Raw genomic sequence first — 24255 nt, 5'->3', positions numbered from 1 at the left:
AGGTAGAAGTGAATTGTTTGTGTTTCTCCACATGTGATTCACAGATTGTTCTGTGCATCTCGATGTTGATTTAAGGTCAATAAGAACCAATCAACATCGAGGTGCACAGGACAATCTGTGAATCATATGTGAAGAAATTCAAACGCTTCAATTCTACCCGACGTTTGTACTGATGATGTCGTTCAGAAGGACGATGAAAGTTCCACAACCAAACCATTCATCTCAAAGAACAAAACTCCATCCAAATATTAAGAATTATTTTTGTTATATACATTAAAACGAATAGGTTTATTTTATCAACCAAAAAAATGTTTCATTTTATTAAAATAAATTTTTAATGAAAGATTTTTCTTTACCGTTTCTATTTTGTTTTTCTAGAACATTCATTTTTTCTTTTTTTTTTTTAAATTAAAGTTTTACAAGTATAATTATAATTTTTCAGGTCAATCATTCTCCAAAAAAAAAGAAAAAAAAACTTGAGCTCATTTTAAATAGATAAACTTTTCACAAGAATGATAAAAGTTTTTTTTTTTGTTTATTTATAAGAGTAGTCTAAAAAAGAATGTTAAAATGACCTTAGAAGTGAATTAAATTTTTTTTTGTTTTTTTTTTTCAAATTATAGAAATAGAGGGAATAAGTTGTTCATCCATTTAAATCGTTATCGTTAATGGTTAATATAGATGACAAAAAAATAATGAGAATCAACATTAGTTTCTGTAATATTATAGAATGGTCATTTGATTGTAAGTTTTTTGGGAATAGGGTTTTTATTATTTGTTTCTGGTTAAATTTTAGATTATTTAATGTCATTTTATAGATTAGTATGAATTTAAAATGGATATAAATGGGGGGTGTTTTAAAGCTGAAATTGTTTAACAGATAAGCATCATATACATGATATTTACTTACTTATCTACGCCTAGTAACTCCCCCCCCCCTGTCAACATTCTTCATCCAACTGTGTCATGGGCAATCCTTTCCAGTTGTTTTTAGCTACTATTCATTCTTTTGATGTTTACTACAAACCCCAGAAACTATATGTTCCTTGGCCTTATCTTTCCTCTATTCCCTTCAGCATTACAGGTTATCGCTTGCCTGGTGATGTGATTTGATGATTTCCGTAATGTATGTCTTATCCACCTCCATCGTCTTTTCTTAGTTTTCTCTTTCAATGGAACCTGGTTTGTTCTCTTTCATAGTAGGCTGTTGCTAATGGTATCCGGTAATCAAACATTGAGTAACTTGTGTAGACAACTGTTTATAAATACTTGTACCGTTTTGATGATGGTTGTAGTTGCTCTCCAAGATTCATCCCTGCTCAGTAGATGTGTCTTGAGGTTCGTATTGAAGATCACCACTTTAGAGTCGGTTGACAGTTGTTTTGAGTTCTATATATTCCTCAACTGTAGGAATGCTGTCCTTACTTTGCCAACCCTCGCCTTTAGGTCTTCATTGAATCGTGCTTGCTAATCGATGATGCTGACCAGATACACAAAATTACCACTTTATCCGGTGCTTCTCAATCAAGTGTGATTTAGTTGGTGTTATCCATGTTGCACTTGATGATCGTAGTTTTTTCCTTATATATGTTGAGGCCTACTGATGCAGAGGCTGCTGCTAAATTCTCTGTCTTCAATTGTATATGTAGGTCTGTATGGCATAAAAGATTAAGATCATTTAAAAAGTCCAAACCGTCTGGTTTCATACAACCTGTCCACTGTATTCCGTGTTTCCCCTCAGATGTCAAGGTCTTCATAATCCAGTCAACCACCAGAAAAAAGAGTAAGCATGAGAGTTAACAGCCTTGTCCGGCACAAGTCATCACATCGAATGCACCTGTCAGCTATCCTACATGTATGACTTTGCACTGTAGTCCATCGTATGAATTCCATGTGATGTTGAAGATCTCAGGTACACCATAGTGTTGAAGAAGAATTTACAAGGTTCTCCAATCCACGCTGTCATATACCTTCCCATAGTCAACGAATCCAATGTATAGAGGTGAATTCGAATTGATTGATTGTTCAACGGTAATCTATAGTGGGGCAGTTTGGTCAGTACACGACCGATCTTTACGGAATCCAGCCTACTGATCTCGAAGTCGTGTGTCTACTGAATTTTTCATCCGTCTCCTCAACAGTCTGTTGAAAAACCCTTCCTGAAACTGTCAACAGTGTGATGCCTCTGTAATTCTCACATTTGCTCAGATCTCCCTTCTATGGTATCCTGATGAAGTGTCCTACTTTCAAGTCCGTTGTCACTTGTTCTTCATCCTAAATCTTTCTGAATAGAAATTGAAGCATACTTGCAGTTACTTCAATGTCTGACTTTAGTGCTTAGGCTCGTATATTGTCAGATGCAGCTGCTTTTCCACTACTGATTTGTTTGATGCGCATTCTGATTTGTTTTATCATTGGTGCAGTGACATTTATGCGAAGATTTGTGTGTGCGTATTGCCTCAATATAGCCTTAATTCACAAGCATTATGAGCAAAGATGGATAGTGGCTCTGAGGTGCAGGTGCATCCAGCTGACGAGTCCCAAATAGGACGAAACGCGCGTCCTTGATTCCACTGCTAGCCACTATCCATCTTTGCTTATATTAGTGTGTTATGTTTTAACTTATTTCACTATAGAGTACTACAGGTTTTACTCAAGAATGGTTTACTGAAATCGTATTACCGAAAAGCTTTTTATGATGTCTCATTATAATCAATCTTTTTCAGAAATTTATCTTCAATTACCTTGTTAAAATGATTCTCCGGACTTGAAAAACTTTATTGTGTACTCTTTTCAATGTGATTTACTGTGTCTGTTATTAAAATCACTACATCTGAAAGAAGATGAAATGAACTTCTCACAAGAATGGTTTATCGATATACTCTGATACATATTATATAGTTCCCAAGAGATTTGATAAAAATCAGAGTCACATAAATAGACAAACAGTTTATGAGTTTTTCATAATACTATCCTTAGTGCTATCTACATGACACGATGACTAATAGCTTAGTCTATTAGAATACGAAGTGATTTTTTTTCAATCGTTTGCTCCACTTAATCACATCTTAAGGAGTAATTATATGATATAGTTAGTTATAATTGTTCACTTAATGAGTGATTAATCAATTGATGTTGGATACTATCCAATTTACAAATCATTTTGATTTATTTTGGGAGTCTAATAAATCCTTATCATTAATATTTATATTTTTACTAAGCATCATGCAGAATTACAGGGTTCTAGTTTTCAAAGTAAAACTATTAGGACAACAGAATACTGAACTTTATTGTATTTTCCTGGTTCTTCGATATAATTCCATAATAGGCTTCACTTAATAGAAAGTGGGAGAGTTACCACAATGCTCCCACTTAAGGCCACATTCAAAGTCCCAATTTCGACCAGTGATACTGCCATTATCAAATTTAAAAGTCTGTTTTTAATCTAATTACCAGTGTCGTAGTAAAAAATCTCAGAATAGTGAATAATATAGTGAGCTAATTGAATGATTACTGCAAATCCTAAGGATTAAACTGAATAAACTTGTGAACTGTTAGACGGAAATCATTGTTAAATCATCTCTTTCGTCCGTAATCTTGACTGATCAGTCAGGATTTTCAGCAGACCAATTTTGATAGAAAAATTAAAGTTATCGCAGTCCATACATATGTTCAATTAGTCAATATAAACAACAGATTAACTTTGTGTCACGTATAACATTCATTGCAGCTCATCAATGGCTTCACAATAAAACATGAGATGCATACCAATTAAATGCATCATAACAATATACAACAAACGCTTCTCATTCCATTAATAATAATTGTTTTTATCCACATTCAGATAAAACACTTGACAATGACTTTGGTAAATCACTTTTTGGTTACTAAATGCCACAAATATAAGACAAAAAGTTGATGTATTGCAGAATAGTTCATGCAGTGATATATTATAAACTCTGCTCCGTTAATAAATTACATATAAATATGTATATCAAGTGTTATAATATCATATAACTTGAAGTATTCTCCTTAAGAAGTTGAGGGCAAGGAAATAACTACTGTATCCATCTTTTCTAAAACAAAAACACTTTTATCAACACTATGACTGGAAAAATTTATTTAGTTTTTTATTGGTTTGTTTATATAGTCTATAAAGGGTGATATATATGTGTATATATGTATATTTTATTAGAAAAGTATTGAGTAAGGAATTCCTGGAATAATGTTTCTGAGAGTAGAATAGAATTTGAAAGGAAGTTACTATTATTTAGCACACGGCCAATTTTAGGACACATGGTTATTGTTTGGCAACAAGTGTTGCATATTATTGCTACTTATAGTGATTAAGCTAATCTCTTAAACGTTTCTATAAAAGCCTAAGTATACAGAAAAATATTTGTTTGAATTGAACACTGATCAGTAATATATGAAAATCATTCATTAAATACATTATTTGCATATCTTCCTTGAGATGTCGTTTACATGTTTCATGATTCTTCCAATTCAGTCGTTATTCCAATCGCTATTTGTTTACCTTCCTGTCCTATTCAATTCAATCTTCTTAATCTTCTGATGGCAAGCATTTCACCACAAATCGCTGTCACGTACTGCTTATATCGTCTAACATAGGTAACATATATCACACTCGTCCCTCTTTAAACGGTCGCTCTTGCAGTCGTTCTGCTGGTCAAGCAGCTTTCCACATTATCTCAGTCTACCCTTCACTCAAGTCAAGTCCGCCGACGCGCTGATCTCCGTGGTGGCGTCGACCACCCGGGTCATCTAAACTCAATGTCCGCCCGACACCCGGAACGTCTGACGTCGACAATAACTGTGACACCAAGTGCCACCTCATCAGACCACTCCTGGGCAATAACCGCACCAACTGATGACTTTCCATACCCGGCAACGGCGTCCGCAGAACTGTACACTTTCCACCTCCCATTTGGTAGAAAAATCAAGTGCTTTGAACAAAAACTTGGTAGGGAGAAACAATTCAAATCTCATTAAGCAATATGACTTCTGTCATCTTTGCCCTACTAACGGATAAGTAACTAGCAAATTAGGATGGATAATTCGTAAGAATGGTTATTCAAATGGAAACCCAGTTGAATTCAATGATGATTACTGTATAGAACATAATTGTATTTCTATCGACAAATTTCGATAAACAAACAATCAAACATGATGTGTTAAGAACGTCTTGGGAAAATATAATCTCTACATACATACATTCTATTAAGATGTTATTCAGATATATAATTCAATAAAAGCATTATCAACCATCTACTACAGTTACTGAATACTACTATTTATTTTAACCATTGTTTTATTAATTAAGTTATGGTTATCAAAACACCTAGAATTCATATTCCTGACACTGTATTTCTCTTTCTTAAGAATTGTTATCTAAAAGAGATTGTTTCAAATGAAATGTAAATAAGAGAGAATAACAATGAATTAGAAGAAAAGTTAAATTTACCTCACAAGAAAAGAATAAAAAACAAATGGTTGAACGTGATTTGAGTTTATAGAAGAACAAGACAACTAACTCTTCTTCTATCATCTTGTCCAAAATTTACAACTTCTATTCATTTCAAATGTTTTTGTTTTGATTTTCAAATGTGAATTCTTTTTACTAATACTACTACTACTACTACCGATACTACTAATATTATCATTATTATTGTGATGTGATTTGGTCAATGTTTAGTAAACAAGCTCATTGTTGTCTATTTATCTATTTGTTCGTATGTACCCTTCTTGTTCTAGTTCTATTTTGTTAGCAATTAGTAAACATTGAATAACTAGTTGTATTCTGGTTTTTTTCTGTTTATGTTTACTTCTGGAGAGTTTTTTCGCGCTTGTTAAATTTTATTTTGATTTATTCTATTGGGTTTTTCTGTTGTGTGTTTTAATCCTCCGAAGTATTTATGAGTTTATTTATCTGTTTATTTGTTTTAAAGTTTTCTTTATTTAAATTTTTAATAATATCAGCTTATTGGTTTTAGTTTCTTTACCTCACACACACACGCACACACACACACGTAAACACATAGAGACAAAGAGATGATTGGTATGAATTTTTAATTATTTATTTGCATTTGTCATTAAAAATGAAATTTGGCATCGATGTTATTTATTTTTTTGGGGGGGGGGTGATATATGTTTCGGTAATTATTTATCTTCAATTTATTAGGAAAGTTATAGAATGTTTTAGCGCTAAACCACCATTATTATTATTATTATTATGTTTTTTCTCTGCATGAACTAACCTGAAAATTGTTAATTTATACAAGTATCTGTAAGCAAAGATGGATAGTGACTAGCAGTGGAATCCAAGACGCGCGTTTCATCCTATTTGGGACTCCTCAGTATCTGTTTTATGATATCATATTTAGCTTATCTGGTTACATAAAGAAAGATATAGGTGATATAGTGTAAACATAACTTTTTCACATACCTATTCTATTCATAAGTTAACTGCGTTTATTAAATTCATGAGTTTAGAAATCCTAATCATTATGCTTATTTGATTTCCTATTTTAGGTATTCTCATTCAACTCTGTCATATACTTACTTTTTAATCTGAGTAACAAGAATATAGGCATTTTCATTCAAGTACCTCTTTCCGTAGAACTCAGTATTTATGCCTAAGACTAAGGGAATTAAGAAAGAAATTAATACTTATATATTTTGTTACTAGTTTATTAAAATCATAATCACTTTCAATGCAAACACAATAAGGTCGAGACGAGGTGATTCTATGTAAAGTTAAACTATTGAAAATGCTTTCAAAAGTATAAGTGATTCAGGTAAACATAAAATTCCATTTTGAAATTACCAGAAATAATTGTAAAACAAATACAGATGTCTAAATGTCACGATGACTATTGAACTAAAGTGCACAAGGCTTAATAAGAACTCGTAAATGTCATTGGAACAGTTGAGTATCATCAAATATTCACTATTTAGATGAGTCCTAAATAATTAATAAACATTTCATAGTGTTCGCTATTAGAAATCGAACAGTTTTATTTATGTCTAGCTTATTTTAGCTATTGAATAATAGCCAAACGATAACATGAGAAAGCAACAAGCCAAATTACATATAAACGTTAAGTACTACAGTAGTATTTTACGCCAGCTCAATTGTCTTCAAGTGAAATGAATTTTGAAATATACATTATAAATCTAAGAGTAGTATAATTCAAATAGTTGTTTATATTCTTTCCAATTAAGTTTCATAGTTTCAAATTGTATATCCTTAGTCATATCATTGCCCATACTAATCATATATTCAAATAATATCCAGGAACATGCAGAAGGATTCTCAAAAAAAGGAAACATTACTCATCATATACACCTATTAGCATATGTAATGGTAAATTGAAAGGTCCAAATAAGTTGTATGTTTTCTTAACTCTATTTTCAGAAAAATTAGAATGATTGACATTTACAGCTTAGATTTGGTTTATCCAATTAAACATTGTATTACATATTACGTAAGTCTATTTTGATTAACAAGAAGTGAATAATTATATTTTATAATTCTATGATTCATTTTATATGGCATAACATACTGGTACCCATACTGAAATGTAAATGGTATTTATTCTGTTCTGTTGATAATTATTGTCAGAGGACTAAAGATAGTTAGTTGAACTAACTGGATTTAAGATAGGCAAAGTATTTCATGAAATATAAGCAAAGATGAATAATGGCTAGGAGTGGAATCCAGGACGCACATTTCATCCTATTTGAGACTCGTCAGCTGGAAGAATCAAACAAACAATAATAAGTGACTTATTCTGTGAAGTAGTTCAGCTAAACTCTATCCATTTTACTTCTTGAATATTGGAAGACGTAGGTTTCATGCTATCATTTATTTAGCATAGAAAGGAATTCATTTATTCATAAGAGGAAGAGATATAATATGTAAATAATAATACTTGTCTAAATCTGTATATGCATATATAAAATTTTAATGAGGATAATTCTGTAAGAAGAATATTCCATTTACATAATATCTATTCAATGGGCTATAATTTATGAATACAAATTAATGATGTCATAGATTATTCATATGTAAAGCAAATACATTTTACGTTGAAATTATAACTAGTCAGACTGTAGTGGAATAGAGCACCAGTGAGTACAACCAAATGTATTTCATTATGACATTACAGAATGTCTTAGTAAAATCTGAGAACGGTACAGTGAATGGTTCATTTGCAAAATATACATCAATTGTCTCACACTATGTTATTCTTTCATTTCCATATCCATCACTTTCTGTTCTCGTTCTCTCCTCATAGATTTCCTCAACTTTCTACCTCCAGGCATTGCATTTTCTATCGGTAATACACATAACTTATATCTGTCGACATCAGTAGCATACACCACATATACTTCTGCAACTAATAATCCGAACAAGTGTATTTCATTTAATATGACACAAATAATGATATAATTCGTGTCCAGGTCAAGTATTTAACTAGAATTTACATGATTTAACGGATCAAACGAATTAGGTAATAAATAATCAAAGGAGGAATTGCCTGAATAAACTGTTTAAATGTATACTGAATAACTGGAGAAAAGATATATATAAATTGATAGAAATAATATGTTCTAGATTACAGATAGCTGTTGACTTATCGTAGCTGACGATAGTCATTAAAGTGGATGTGAATGAACCTAGATTTTAAGTCCCATGTAGCTATTTTATCCTTCATGTAGAAAACTAAAAGTTCTGAGATGACTGAATAAACGTAATGATACTAGAGATGCTCAAAATGGTCCCAACTACATCTTTTCCTAATCATATTAGAACATGGCTAAGAGCAAGAATATGTAAATTTCCAGAACATTGGTCAGTCAAATTTCTTGTGAAATCTCAGTTAAGTTTATAAATACAAGAAAAGGATAGTCTAGCTTATTCATCATTCAGTCTTGGCTTCAGTATCTGTTCAGAGTAAAATCTCTAATACCGCGATTTTACTCATCCATTTTAATTAGTTTTCCAGAATAAAACCTTATTACGTTAAACTACACTTAATTATTTTTCATAGGTAGTTCAGCGTAGTTTATTGAATTCACCACTAAAAATAAAAGAAACTCTTAACGATAGAACAACTGAAAAGTTTCAATTATTTCACTTTTCTCCGTTAAATGAGCATTTAAACATAATGGCTTTATTTATCCAAGTAGATGTTTTAAAACAAGCACTTCTAAATTACTCGAAAGTTAATTAAGACGATGTAAATATGCTGTGAAATATGAAATCTTCACTGAGGCATCTTATATCTAATCCTTCCGTTAATAGGAGAACACATTTAGCCATAAAATCCGCTAAGACACAGAAATAATTCATACATACTTTTAGAATTAAACTCAAGTGGAAACCAGTACTCGAAATAAGGTGAACTGATCTAGCTATTTGGTAGATGTTCCAAATAATTTTAAACCTCTATCGGAATTAACGTAATTATCTTGTTTCCTCAATCTTTTGTACAATTAATGTAGGAGTTATCAATAATCAGTAAAGTTCAACGTCTTTGAGAGTGAAATAGATAACACTTCTCTCATAGAACGATAGTTTTTTATTATCACAGATAAGTTAAAATTAAAAGTTTAAACTATTGAATTCCAGTTTAATGTTCTAACTACATTAATCCACCTGGAAACTACAACATTACAGGTTCGGTCACGTTCAAGATAATTAGTTTACGGTTCAGCGAAGTACCTAAAATTAAAGTGAAACAATCTTACGGTTCCTCATACAATTCCAGTTCATCATTCAATGTTTTTTTTGTTTTTTACAGACAAGTGTGGACGGATAGCCTTATTTACACTCATCTGTTTTATTCAGTAACGAATTTATAAAAGAATAATCAGTAATATATATATATATATGATTGAAATTATAGCTTTCATTTTCATGTTTCATCTTTTCATTACAAATGATTGAAAATGTGAAAAAAATTTAGATCAGAAGGGGTTTTGTGGAGATTTTAGTATTTTCATAGTTGAAATCATGAGTCAATTGAAGCTAGACCACCATCGAAAACCTGAAAGCACTGGACGGCTGTTTCGTCCTATTATGGGACTTCTCAGCGGTGCGCATCCACGATCCCGCACTCGCGAAGTTAGACATTAACACCGTTGGATGCCGGCTCTGTGGTCTATCGATTTAGTGCTCTGGCGCGAGACTGATAGGTCTTGGGTTCGAATCTCTTGAGTGCGAGATCGTGGGTGTGCACTGCTGAGGAGTTCCATAATAGGACGAAACGGCCGTTTAGTGATTCCAGGTTTTCCATGGTGGTCTATCTTCAATCGACTCATGATTTAAACTATGAAAAAAAAAATTTATTTATCTATTGAATAAACAATATATAAAATGATTTAAAGTATGAATAAGAAGCAAATAAAACAAATTCAATCTATATAAAATCATAAATTGAATAGTTAGCTATAGAGTTATCTCGTGATGATTTACCATTGCTAACATATTAAATATAAATACATTGTATGTATGTTAAAAGAATCGTGGTTAATATTAGTATTACAATAGATGAAAGTATAACATATAGTTTATTCATCCTTATCCATCTACCTATTCAAACGTCTACCTACCTATCCATTTATCTATCTATCTATCTACCTATCTACTTATCTATCTACCTTCGGTCTACTTAATATATCATATGCTATTGAAAGCTTGTTATCACTTTCGAAATTATTGATTTATTATATTTACATATATAATAACCACTGATAAATATATTTTTCTTTTGACGTACATTTAGCTAACATAAAATGAAAAAGTGAAAGGGACTAAATTAAAACACGAAGAGAGAAATATTCTCAATTGTGATCAATAATATGATCCGTCAATCAATATTTAGAGTTTTATATTATGCTTCATTTAATCATTTAACTGTTTATCTAATTTGATTAAGGAAATCATGTATTACTTAACATGTTTCTTCATTATAGAAGACTTATTAAAGTGTAAACGAAGGTTAAATCATTTTATTAGTGAAGCTTATGTATTTCAATCTATACATTTGCACTAATATGTGTATACATATACTCATACACACAAACAAATACAGACGAAGACAGCCGATGTAGCAGCAGCCTCTGCATTAATGGGCCTCAACATACACAAAGGAAAAAGTAAGATTCTCAAAAACAACATGGAGAACAGCAACACAACCAATTACACTTGATGGCGAAACTCTTTGAGATGTAGAAACATTCACGTATCTGGGAAGCATCATTGATAAACAAGGAAGATCTGATGCAGATGTGAAGGCGAGGATTGGCAAAGCAAGGGCCGCATTTCCACAGTTGGAGAACATATGGAACTCAAAACAACTCTCAACTAATCTTAAAGTGAGAATCTTCAATACGAACGTCAAGACAGTTAGTCCTACTGTACGAAGCTGAAACTTGGAGAACTACTAAATCCATCGTCAAGAATGTACAAGTATTTATAAACAGTAGTCTACGCAAAATACTCAACATTCACTGGACGGACACTATCAGCGACAGTGTTTTACGAGAGAAGACAAACCAGCTTCCAGCTGAAGTGGAAATCAGGAAAAGACGTTGAAAGTGGATCGGACATACATTGAAGAAATCACCAAACTGCATCACGAGGCAAGTCCTAACGTGGAATCCGGAAGGGCAGCGGAAAAGAGGAAGGCCAAAGAACACATTCCGCCAGGAAATAGAAGCAGATATGAAAAGGATGAATGTTAACCTTAAAGAACTTGGGTGGATCGCCCAGGACAAGGTAGAATAGAGAATACTGGTGTGCGGTCTATTCTCCTCCTCGAGGGGTAACAGGCGTAAGTAAGTAACTAAGTAATTGTATACATATAAATATAGATTTTTGAGTGTAAATTATACGCAAAACAAGTTTGATACTTAAAATGTTTCATTTACAATCGAATTTCATCTGTAAAACAATTTTTCACATAAATTTTTTTTTTCAAAAGAAACCTAGTTAACAAGAAATTTTTTCTAACACTTCTTATTCATCTCCTAATGGTTTGTTGTGAAGTTTCAAAACGAAAACGACATGATGAACTACACACAAACATACAGAAGTACACAAGTACAAACAAATTAGATACAGAATGGTTAGGTGAACAACAATACAAAAAATATACATTTCATTAAATGTAGAATCTTTTGAATCTGTTTAAGTAATATTATGAAATTTTTAATAAATTTCAGACAAATTATTACTTCCATATGTAATCATGAATGTAATTAAAAAAACTGAAAAATCATTAAATCATTTTTTAGGGAAATAAAGGCCATAAAAGGAAAACTTGGTTGTTGCTATAGGTTGTACATAATTTTATATGAAATTCTGTTATTTAGCTACTTCATTCTTATGGATTGAAGATTGAATGTTTGCTTACAAGTAGTTATTAAATGTAATTTAATATTTTTTTTAAAAAGAATGATGATTAGGCAAAGATGGATAGTGGCTAACTTAGGAATCAAGTACGCATGTTTCGTCTCATTTGGAACTAGTCAGCTGGATGTTCACTCTGAGAGATACAAGTAAACAACACTAAGTGAATATAATGATGATAAGGGTTTATAGAAAACTGATTTGTGAAATATAAAACAAATTGCTTGAGTTATTGTGTGATTTCATTCAGTAGTTTTAGAATTAGGTATCCATAATTTTAGTAAATGATCTTAACGAAGAGCTTGAAATTCTTCTGACTTACATAGTTATGAGAATAAAAAGTTGAAATTCCAACAGTTCATTAATCCCGCTGTAAAATTCTTCCCGTCTGTTAATAATCTAGTAGATGTTTGAGAAACAATTTTCAAATAGACGTACAATACTTTTTTCCATCTCAACACACTAGTTACATAAAATGTTTTGCAAATTAAATGTAGATCCTAACAAGATTTATTAATATATCGGTTAAAGTACATAGCTTTCAAAAATTGAATTGATAGAATAGTTATTTATGTCAAAGATATGTCTGAAAGTTGAGTTTATGAACTTCCATTCAGCTACTGAGATCTATGAAAATAGTACATTTGAGAACTGCTTTTTTCATTTGATAATTCAACTGGATTCATAATCTAATGTCTTTCATTGTTAATATTATTATCGAATAGTTGAATTCATGAGTCAATTGAAGCTAGACCACCATGGAAAACCTGGAAGCAATGGAAGGCCGTTTCGTCCTATTATGGGACGCATCAGCAGTCTGAATCTGACCCGCAAGACTCGAACCCAGAACCTGTCGGTCTCGCGCGTGAGCGATTAACCTCTAGATCACTGAGCCATTCCCTCCAGGATTTCTATGGTGGTCTAGCTTTAATTGACTCATGAATTCAGCTATTAAATTACCATAATATCCACAAAACCCCTCTCCGATTATAATTTCAGTATCATCAAACATCGTTAGACATGAACGAGGAGGTTAACACTAAAATCATCCAATAGGTTATATAAATCAGAACACAGGAAATATGATATAAATTTTGCTTCTTTTTACAGTTACACATCATACTTGAAGCGTTGTGTTGTACTTTGTCATTTTCAATACAAACTCGTTCACTCATTATACATGGAAGAACAAGTAAAGTTTGATGAAGAACCGATTTTCACTGTTTATAATTGTATCACTAGGAAATGATCAGTCACAAAGGATGCCTATGACCCAGGACAAACATGAACATAACACGCATTTATATAGCTACATAAATAATAAATGATACATTAATTATTATTAGAATAGGGGTTTGTGAAAATTGTAGTAATTTCAATAGTTGGATTCATGAATTGATATAAGCTAGACCACCACTGAAAATCTTGGAGCACTGGACGGCCGTTTCGTCCTAGTACGGGACATCTCAACAGATCGCATCCACGGTCCATCATGAGGGACTCGAACTCAAGACATTCGATCTCGCCCGAATGCTTAACCTCTAGACCACTGAGCCGGCATCCTAAGGTTATAATGTCTAACTTCGATTGATCCATGATATCGCGCAACTATTCATCCATTTTCCAAGGTAGATACCTCTCTCCACCTGACACGGGTTGAACTCCACTGGTCACGGCTTCCAGCGCTTCCAGGTTTTCGATGGTCATCGACTTATGAATTCAATTATTAAAAACAATAATTATTGTCTGAGATAAACTAGATGTTTTTATCCGTAAACATATCTAGAATAATAGTCCTGATATTATTATTATTATTATTATTACTGATTATGATTTTTTGTTGTTATGATAACTCAGTAAGCCTACCATCAAACTATGAGGTAATACAAGTAGGTATACTATAGAAAATATGACAACAGAAAAAAACAAACATTTATATACATTAATAATTCAACGAATTGGTTATATGTTGAAGTCATTTCAATGATATGGCTACTAGGACTCAATAATATACATACGTAACTATTGTCAAAATATGTATGTATGTGTGTATATTTACTCATAACTATGGTAACATCAATATTAATGATAATAGACATATCAATTAATAACTGTTTTAAAATTATAAGGAAACCAAATGAGAAACATTAGATCTTCTTGTTGTTGTGGTCATTGGAGAAAAAAAAGAAAACTAATTTGAGGCTAGAAAAATTAATTAACTGTTAGGTTTATTTATTGAGATTTATCACCTATTTGTTGTTTCGTTAGTTCTGGTATTGTATAATCATCAATAATTTGTATAAGTACAAATGGATGCTTGAATGAACATATTAAGTATAAATGAACATGTAACCTTGAAGGTAGGTCATTATACCAAGCTTTTTAGTTATTATTTTGAGGAATCAGGGTATCTGTTCACATAAATCTTAAGTGTTCTGAAGTATTAAAAACTGATAATACCTTGTAAAATAGATGAGAACTTTCAGAATAGAGAACTAGATATGTTTAAATGTTTAGGCCATTGAACCCTAAACAGTTTATCTGTTTTAGGAATGTAATATGACTTAATCATTTTTATATAGGTTGTTCGATGAGTACTTTATCTAAAACAATTCAAGAACATTATGTGGCGTGGTTAAGAAGACGAGGAAATAGCTCAATAAGAAGTTTAATGATCGAACACTTTGTGAACACAGGTCACTCAATCAAGACCTCTTCTTCTTCCATGATTTTAATGTTTCATAACCTTTTTTCTTCATACTCTTATTCCTTCACAGTCATCTGCTTCCCCTTCCATCTTTTCCTTAAACTTTTAACTCCTAAGTGGTTTATTTCTGTTTCTATGATCCTCCTGATGTCAGTGATATTCTACCATAAAAATAAAATAATGAAATATTTATAATATGTTTAGAAACCTGTTGTATTGAAATTTATGTCAGATAGATTTAAAAAGTGTTTGTCTGATTCTTTTTTGTATTACTGATAAGGCGATGTGAATAATAATAGAAATCCAGCTTAGACTGGATACAGCTACTTAATCAGAAAAGCTACTTAGCTACACTTTATATAACTATTTATAGCCATAGACTATCCATGAAAACAGTTTATAGTCTGAAGTTCAGATCCTATGAAAACTGTGTGGAGAAGTGTAATTATTATAATTATTATATAATTTATAGATTTTAAACTGAGCTAGTAGTTCAGTCCTCAAGCAAATGAATAGTGTAGCATAATGAGAGTTGGTTATTATTAAATGTGCGTACATCATCTTTTATTCTCTTGAGAAATAAAACTGGATTTCAAAAGCCTTGTTTTAATTAGAAACATGTCATTATACTGAATCCAATCAATGTCAAATATAACATGATTTTCAATACAACTTGTACTTTGAGCAAAATAGTCCCAGTCAGTCAGCTACAGCGACAGACCAGGTATATATGTGCATTGGTCCAAGTTGCCAAACCTCATTAGCACAACAAGATGAACGAATTCGTATTATTAGTTACTTGAATGGTAATAATATATAAAAGAAAGATTATGTATAAGGACATAATACAGTAAGAAAGAATTAGTTCGTAGCAATTAAGATATAAAGAGAAATAGTCTGAACATTAGGAACAGGTCGACACTTTTATTTTTTAGCTTATCATCACGAAGCCAATTCAACCAAAAACCATATTCACTTTTAAACAAATATAAACATAAGGTAATCAATCGCCGCATTATATAAAATAAAATTGTCGCCAGTACTATACTTACCTGTCTTAATAATTCAGTTTGGGAAAAATCCTCCATTCTAGCAGCTTCTAACACCCATACTTTAGCTCCACGCCATCTGTTGCCTATATCCGTTGTCAATGTCATTGTATTCATCACTGATGGTAGACTTAATCTACTACCAATATTTCCATTATAATTACTGAATGAATTCATTGTAACAAAGTGATTATTATGTACTGCTGAAGTAAACTCCACAGTAGCATCAGTTTCAATGCTTAAAATAAATGATAACCCAACACTAATAGTGAACAGAAAAGTGTAAAACACTCGAAAACATAAATAAATCATAATCCAAAATTTCTGAGGACATGTTAAACGAGCTAGTTGAGACTGTGAACTAGTACAGTGATAATTGTTTAATAAAGTTGTAGAATAGCCTGAAAATGATGAAAAGCGCCTTTGCTGTGTTTCATTATTGGACATATAACTTGTTGAACCATGGATTATTTTATCTGTATGAAATTTATTAGATCCTTGACATATTTTTAAAATGGCATATATAGTTAAAAGTATGATATAAGAAAGACCAATTATTAGACAAGTAATAACAAATGGTAAATGCATTTTGTCAGCACGTAATGATTCCATACGACTTGGTAAATATTCCTTCAACATAGTGTTATTCTGATATGCATTTAATGATTTTGACAATGCAACGTTATTTGGTGCCGTAAGTGGTGTGCTTAATAAATAATCGGTAAAACAATCTTTGATATGTATTATTAATAATACGGATTGAAATACATGTGAATATACAATTGGAAATTGAATGTATTCAATATCAATCTGAATTTGAAATGGTACTTTCTCTTTTTCAAAATTTCCTGGAACAATATCCAATTTATCATGTAGTAGAATTAAATCTTTATAAAATAAAATAGATTGCTGATCAACCGCGATCAAACTTCTTTTATTCCAATTAGATAGTGATTTCAATGATTCAGTATATAGTTTTAAATGAATATATGTTGATTTATTTGTAGTTGAGCCTTTAGTAACAAAATAAAAACAAACATTAAAGTCATTTAGTATATGATAATAGAGATAAGAAATATTAAACCATTCCTAAAAATTATTTACATCATTTGTATATTATAGTTATACTTATTCTTCTTCTGCTTCTTATTGGCTGATTAATAGATCTCCAGTTATCATTCAGTATTACAATTCTATTGGTCAGTACGTATATATTTAATAAGAAATGGGAAATTTTATCTGTATTCTGAATGGTTACTTGTTATGGACCATATATATATATGATAATGTGTCTAATCCTTTAGCGGATATCCTCTTTACCATCATAATTGTAATATTTTTATGATCTTGATCTTTTTCTTCAAAGACTGATTATATATATAATCGAATCTCTGTGTGGGAGCACGACACACACACACACACACACACGGATATAGACTGTGGCATTTTATTTTCTACAGAAATCTTTTTAATTATGACTAAAATTTTTTTTATGTTTTCACATCTGTTCATCCCACCTTGGTAGCAAAGTTATTTAATCTATTCATATATAATTAAGAATTAGGAAAATAAAAAAAAACTGAAGAATAGAAAATTTTTTTCAGACGGGATGATTTTCAAGAAAAAAACAACAACTAAGATAACGGTTTCTACAAATTAATTATCGATCACAGAACAATTTTTTTTATTTTTTCAATATCCTACTTGGATAGTACTCATATATGTTATTTATTAAAGAAGCATAGCTTTGAAAAGTCAGACAGAAAAACAAAGTATTAAGGAATTAGAAACGTAGAAAAAGCCAACAATTTCTTTGGGTTAAACAGCACTCCGGAAAATGTATACAAAATCATTGCTATTAATGTTGGGATAAAGTTATGGGAAATGAATAAATAAATGGAATGTTTGAATTGTGTGATGAGATTAAGATTATCGTCTATCGATTAGCAAGCACATCAAACTATTAAGCATACACTGAGATGAATTAGTAAAGGATCACAGTAAAGAAATTTAAAATTTAGGATATACGATGGACTAATTGACGTTCTGGATATTATTAGTTCTTTTCATTAGTAGTTAAGGTAGGTAGATTTCAACTACTTGTTTGTGATTCGGGTTACATCACACTTTTATCTGGATAGCCAGATAGGTCAATTGTCACTAACATAGAAACAGTGTGACTCAAAGCCAAGTTTAGTAACAGGTGCTCTGTAAAAGAGTTATATCAAGTGAACCACAAAAATGAAGTCTTCCAATAATAGATATTGTTCACTCAATACATATTTTAGAGATACAATATTAAGTTGTCACAATATAGCTCAAGTAAGTTCATTTTATCACAAAATTCTAATTGAAAGTATTTAGTTAATCACTATTACGTCACCGCACATCATGGGAATCTTGACTATGTAATATGAAAGTAAATTTTAACAAATCGTATGGTAATATCTAAATATTACTTTTCTCCGTTAAGACTAGTAGTTATACAAAGAAAACTTCTCTAGTTCTCGTAATGTTACAAGATGGATTTATAACTTTACGATTTATTGGTCAGTTTATTATAGGCACGAACTAATTTTATCTAGGCAATCATTAAAAACGAAGGACCAATATCTCAAAATGACAGAACTTCAACAGTATGATGACTGCTCAGAAAGTATAATCTCCACATGACATAAAAATTTTCATTTAATTATTTGTGTGAGATCTTCAGTACTTAAGAATAGAATGAAACTATTGTCTGCTTCTCCTTGATTTTTAGTGGTTGTCTGTTTGTGATATAATTTTTTCAATTAAAAAGGGTACACAGAAACGTTTGATTTGAGAAATAATTTCTAGTGTATATAGCAAAGAATGATGTACAGTGTATGGGGGAAAAATGAGTAATTTTGCAGTGCCGTGCTTCAATAATAGTTCACTTCGATAACCGTTATTATACCAATTTTAACGGTGTATAAAATCAGAAGGCAAAAGGAAGCGGCAACTACATTTTTATTGATAAATGATGCAGACCAAAAAGCTGTGGGCACATGAGCAAGTGTAAACGAGCGAAGCAAAGATGATGCATAGTGGAGATGGCTGGGAAGCCAACTCGAGAGTGAAGCAAAAGTGATGCGTATTGGAGATGGCGGGGAAGCCAACTCGCTATGAGCAAGCATTACTCAATATTTATAACCAGACAAAAATGAATGACAGACATATGATGAATAGGATACGAAGGGTACATACATATACGCTCATATAAAGATATAGTCAAGGTTAATAAGCAAATAATTAACAAGATCAAAATATGACTCATAATGGACAGGCTAATTGGCTTGGCCAGAAGCAAGAATAAAGTATATGGGCTTAACATATAAACTGATACTACAATTTAACGATAACGGTTTCATAAGTCAGAAATAAAAAGAAATTCACGACACTATTTCATTGTGCCAGAGTTTTTTAATAAAAAAATTCACTGTCAGACCAATTTTAGTTAACATATAAAGACATTTAATAAACAGGTAATGATATCCATATAGTATTGACTTTCCACTTTGAAAACAGTTTTAATTTACCAAAATATTTTGTATAGGTTGGATTGTTTGTTAGAAGGTAGGTGGATTATTCGTCAAACGAAATTGATCGGTAAGACGATTATATGCTTAACATCATGTATCAAGCTATTATGCTGTCCTCAGTTTCATTGTATGGATTTTTCTGGTGTTAGAAAATCTGTATGTATGTTGTTGTGATTATGTATCATTAAAACGAGTCTCATACTCATAACAGATGAATATTAAGTTATCTATAAGTAACAATAGTTTATAGCTGATATGATTTGGTTGTAGAAAATATATTTAACCAAGAGTTTCCTATTGAACTCTAACCCATTCATTTGAATTAAACTAAAACATTTACTAATCAATATAGCACATATTATGAAAAACGATTGTAGAATATCTAGTCCTTCTATGAATAGACTTCTTTCTTAAACAGTACTGTAAAGCTGGAATATATACCCATTTATATAAATGTTCTTTTTAACATTATTATATGAACAGTAAAATTCATTGTCAAATAATGAAAACAAAACTAAGTTGGGTAATTTGTCAATATTTTTGAATGATTTCATAAAAAAAATTGATTTACATTACCCTAGATTATTGTTATTTATTTATAATATCCTGATGTCAAATGATATAAAGGGGGGGAAGAATATAAAGATTGAGTGGAGAAAAAAACAAGAAAAAAAAACAAAAAATAAAATCACATTTTTGAAAAAAAAATTATTGTTTTGGAATCAATAAAAATGTTATGGTCAATATAAATGTGAATGAAACATTTTAGTTTTGCTTTTTCTTATAAAGAAAACAAAAATATCAGAAGGTTTTGTGCAGATTTTGGTAATTTTATATAGTCGAGTTAATGAGCCAATTGAAGCTAGACCACCATTGAAAACCTGGAAGCACTGGACGGCCGTTTCGTCCTATTGTGGGACTCCTCAGAAATGCGCATCCACGATCCCGCACTCGCGAAATTCGAACCCAGGATCTACCAGTCTCGCGCCACAGCACTTAACCGATAGATCACTGAGCCGGGATCCAAAGATGCTAATGTCAAACATCAACCAATCCACTAAATTGAGCAACCATTCACCATTTTCTTCAGTGGGTTGATATTTCCCAACAGACCTGGTTGAACACTGGTTACTGCTTCTCACTAGAACTCCAGGAAATACCTCATGTAGTCAGTCACTAGTGAGCCGTCCAGTGCTTGCAGGTTTACCATGGTGGTCTAGCTTCAATTGACTCATGATCTCAACTATATAAAACAAAAATAAGACAAAATTAAAAAAGATAGAAAAATCTAATAATAAACTTAATTACAATAAAATAGGTAACTAAAATATATATATGCACCAACCGTTGAAGTATTTCAAAAGTACTAAAGGAATGAAAATCAACGACATTGATAGAACTGACCAAACGAAATTAAAAAAAATTTTTTTTTATTTTCAAAATACGAGCTATGAAATATATTTTGTTTAGATTTGAGAGTTTATAAATCGATTCTCAAAACTCCCCTTTGTTAGTTGTTAGTATTTTCACTAACATTAGTAACTGAGAGATTTGTGTAAAATATTTAAAAAAAAATTGAAGAAACACCTGTAGTTACTAACGGATTTGTACATCTATAAAGTTTTTTTTTAATCTTAAAATGAGAATAATTAGTTTGTATTTAGTTTTTTTAAAGGACGAAATAGTTATGTTCTATTATAATTTTGTAGATAATTATAGTACATGTATATTATTGTGATAATAAAACTGACACTTTACATTAACTAAGTCCTCACAAAGATATAAATCAGTAGAGAAAATTGATGCTTTATTTCATAGATTTTCTGTTTTTTTTTACTTTTGCCTTGTTTAAGAAAAATTCATATCACTTTTCTTGGAGAGTTTTCAGTGAAACTCATTTTATAATTCATCTAAACACATTTTCGTACTGTTCACTGGTTCAACGCCTGGTACCCCACATCGAGGAGCATAGACCGCTCACCAGCATTCTCCATCCAACTCTGTCCTGGGCAATCCTTTCCAGTTTTTTCCAGTTGTTATTCATCCTCTTCATATCTGCTTCTTGAAGCTATAAAAAGTGTTGCTCTGGTTGTTAGAAGGTGCATCGGCCTCGTGACTTCCGAAGAATTTCGGCTTTCATCATGAGGTGTCATAGTTATTCCTTCAACTCTCAGGGCAGAGTTTAAATGGTTTGAATTATTCTTCTGGTTAGCGTTTTTTTAGCGAGTTATTTTTTCTACGGGATGAGGTCGCTAACCCCATGCAAAACCCTCCTCTTTTACCCGGGCATGGGACCGGCAGTAACTCTAGAAGAGCTACAGGCGTAGTATTGTCGTACTGCTGAAGATAAATTTTCCCTATGCATAGAAAACTGGAAGAATCATGAAATGAGAGTTAGTTTTCCTACTACGTAGATAAATAACATTTTATATCACTAATTATTCAGTTTTTAGGGCATACACAAGGAAAAAAGAGAGATCCTAAAATACAACACAGAGTGCACAAACACAATCACGCTTGATGCAGAAACTCTGGAAGATGTGGAACTTTTCATGTGACTACACAGCATCATCTATGAACAAGGAGGATCGGATGCAGACTTAAACATAAGGATCGGAAAAGCAAGGGCCACATGCCTATAGTTGAAGAACATATGGAACTCAAGACAACTATTCATTAACCAATATCGAAGTCAGAGTTGTTATTATATACGTCCAGACAGTCCTAATGTACGGAGTTGAAACGTGGAGAACTACTACAACCATCATCAAGAATGTACAAGCATTTGTAAACAATTGTCTACACATGATACTTAATGTCTGATAACCGCATACCATCAGCAACAGGCTACTGTGAGAGAGATCAAACCAGCTTCCATCTGAATAGGAAATTAGGAAAAGACTTTGGATGTCGATAGGACATACACTACGGAAATGACAAAACTGAATCGCAAGGCATATCCGAACTTGTACTCCTGTAGGGAAACGTAAAAGAGGAAGGCCGAAGGACACACTCCGTCGGGAATCGGAAGCAGACATGAAAAAGATGAATAGTAATTGGAAAAGACTGGAAAGGATTGCCCATGACAGAGTTGGACAGAGAATGCTGATTGCCGGCCTGTGCTCCTCCACTACATGTAACAGCCTTAATAAGTAACAAACTAATTATTCCGTTTTTAAAATACTGAACTGATACATAAAAATATACTTATAATAATGAAAATGTTGCATGGCTTCTATATTTGATTAATACTATGTGGTAGTCAGCATTTGAATACTTAAAGAAAATATCATGGTATTTCTAAATTCCCAATGATCATGTAACTAACAAACAAATTTATAGAAGCATATCGAATGTCTCATTTTTGTTTTACTATTCATTGATATCATTAATCATTTCTTCAAAAAAGAAAGAAAAAAATCATTCGAGACTTCATTTTTCTATCTCACTGAATAACAGTCTTCATTTGACTAACATCTGAGATTGAAACAATTTACGCTTCGTGATGCATATCTATATAGTGGTTATTAATTTGGAACATACTATTTGATAACATAGCTCCATGAATGCGTGGTGCATAGTTTTATCTCAGCCAAAACACTTGCGATAGAATAGATATTATATTTTATAAAAGGCGAATATTTTTTTATTTTTTTTTATTTTTCGATTATTTCTCTTGTCTTCTGATAATAATAATAATAACAGTAATAATAATAATAATGATAGTAATAGTGATTATGATCGCTATCATCGTGCGTACAACTAATTGTATCATCAATTAAAGCATCATATTCATGAATAGTTTAGTTTGATGATAGTTTCAATCTTAGACAAATATTTTACAGACAATTATGAAAAATAAAGAACTATTTTTTCTAAGTATATCTGTCTGTCTGAATGTATATAGATATGTATATATTTACGTTTTATGCGAGAGGACAAACCAGATTCCAACTGAATAGGAAATTAGGAAAAGTCGTTGGAAGTGGATCGGACATACATTAAGGAAATCATCAATGTACATTACAAAGCAATCGCTAAATTGGAATCAGGGAGGGAAGTGGAAAAGAGGAAGGCCAAAGAACATATTACGTCGGGAAATAGAAGCAGATATGAAAAGGATGAATGTTATCTGGAAAGAACTGGAAAGGATTGCTCAAGACAGAGTTGGATGGAGAATGCTGGTGAGCGGCCTATGCTCCTCCACGAGGGATAACAGGCGTAAGTAACTAAGTAATGTGTAACATTTTGCACCTTCGATTCTATTAGCTGACAAACTCAGAATCAACAATGCTTTCATCGAATGCACTACTTTAAACAATAAATTAGAAATATGAATCATTGAATTTTAATTTAATTGTTCAAATCTTGAAATGATCTATACGTAGCCCAATTTTCTTGAATTTGATCTCTGATGAACTTTTATTCGGATGCTTCTGAGTAATCCTATAATGGATAGACTTAGATGTCCACAGCTTTCTGATTCACAAATTA

General features: G+C 31.6%; 1 protein-coding gene across 1 annotated transcript in view; it reads right to left on the bottom strand.

Moving 5' to 3' along the window:
• The window catches only part of Smp_128250 (hypothetical protein), a gene marked incomplete at both ends in the record, with an annotated part of 116177 nt that overhangs the window by 49604 nt on the left and 42318 nt on the right, over positions 1 to 24255 (bottom strand). Inside the window, one exon of the mRNA XM_018796237.1 lies at positions 16202 to 17211. Coding sequence (XP_018650470.1) covers positions 16202 to 17211 — 1010 coding nt within the window. The remainder of the gene's footprint in view (positions 1 to 16201; positions 17212 to 24255) is intronic.

This window comes from Schistosoma mansoni, chromosome 2, assembly GCF_000237925.1.
Source record: "Schistosoma mansoni strain Puerto Rico chromosome 2, complete genome".
NCBI classification, from domain to species: domain Eukaryota; kingdom Metazoa; phylum Platyhelminthes; class Trematoda; order Strigeidida; family Schistosomatidae; genus Schistosoma; species Schistosoma mansoni.
This window is presented reverse-complemented; position numbering and strand designations above follow the sequence as displayed.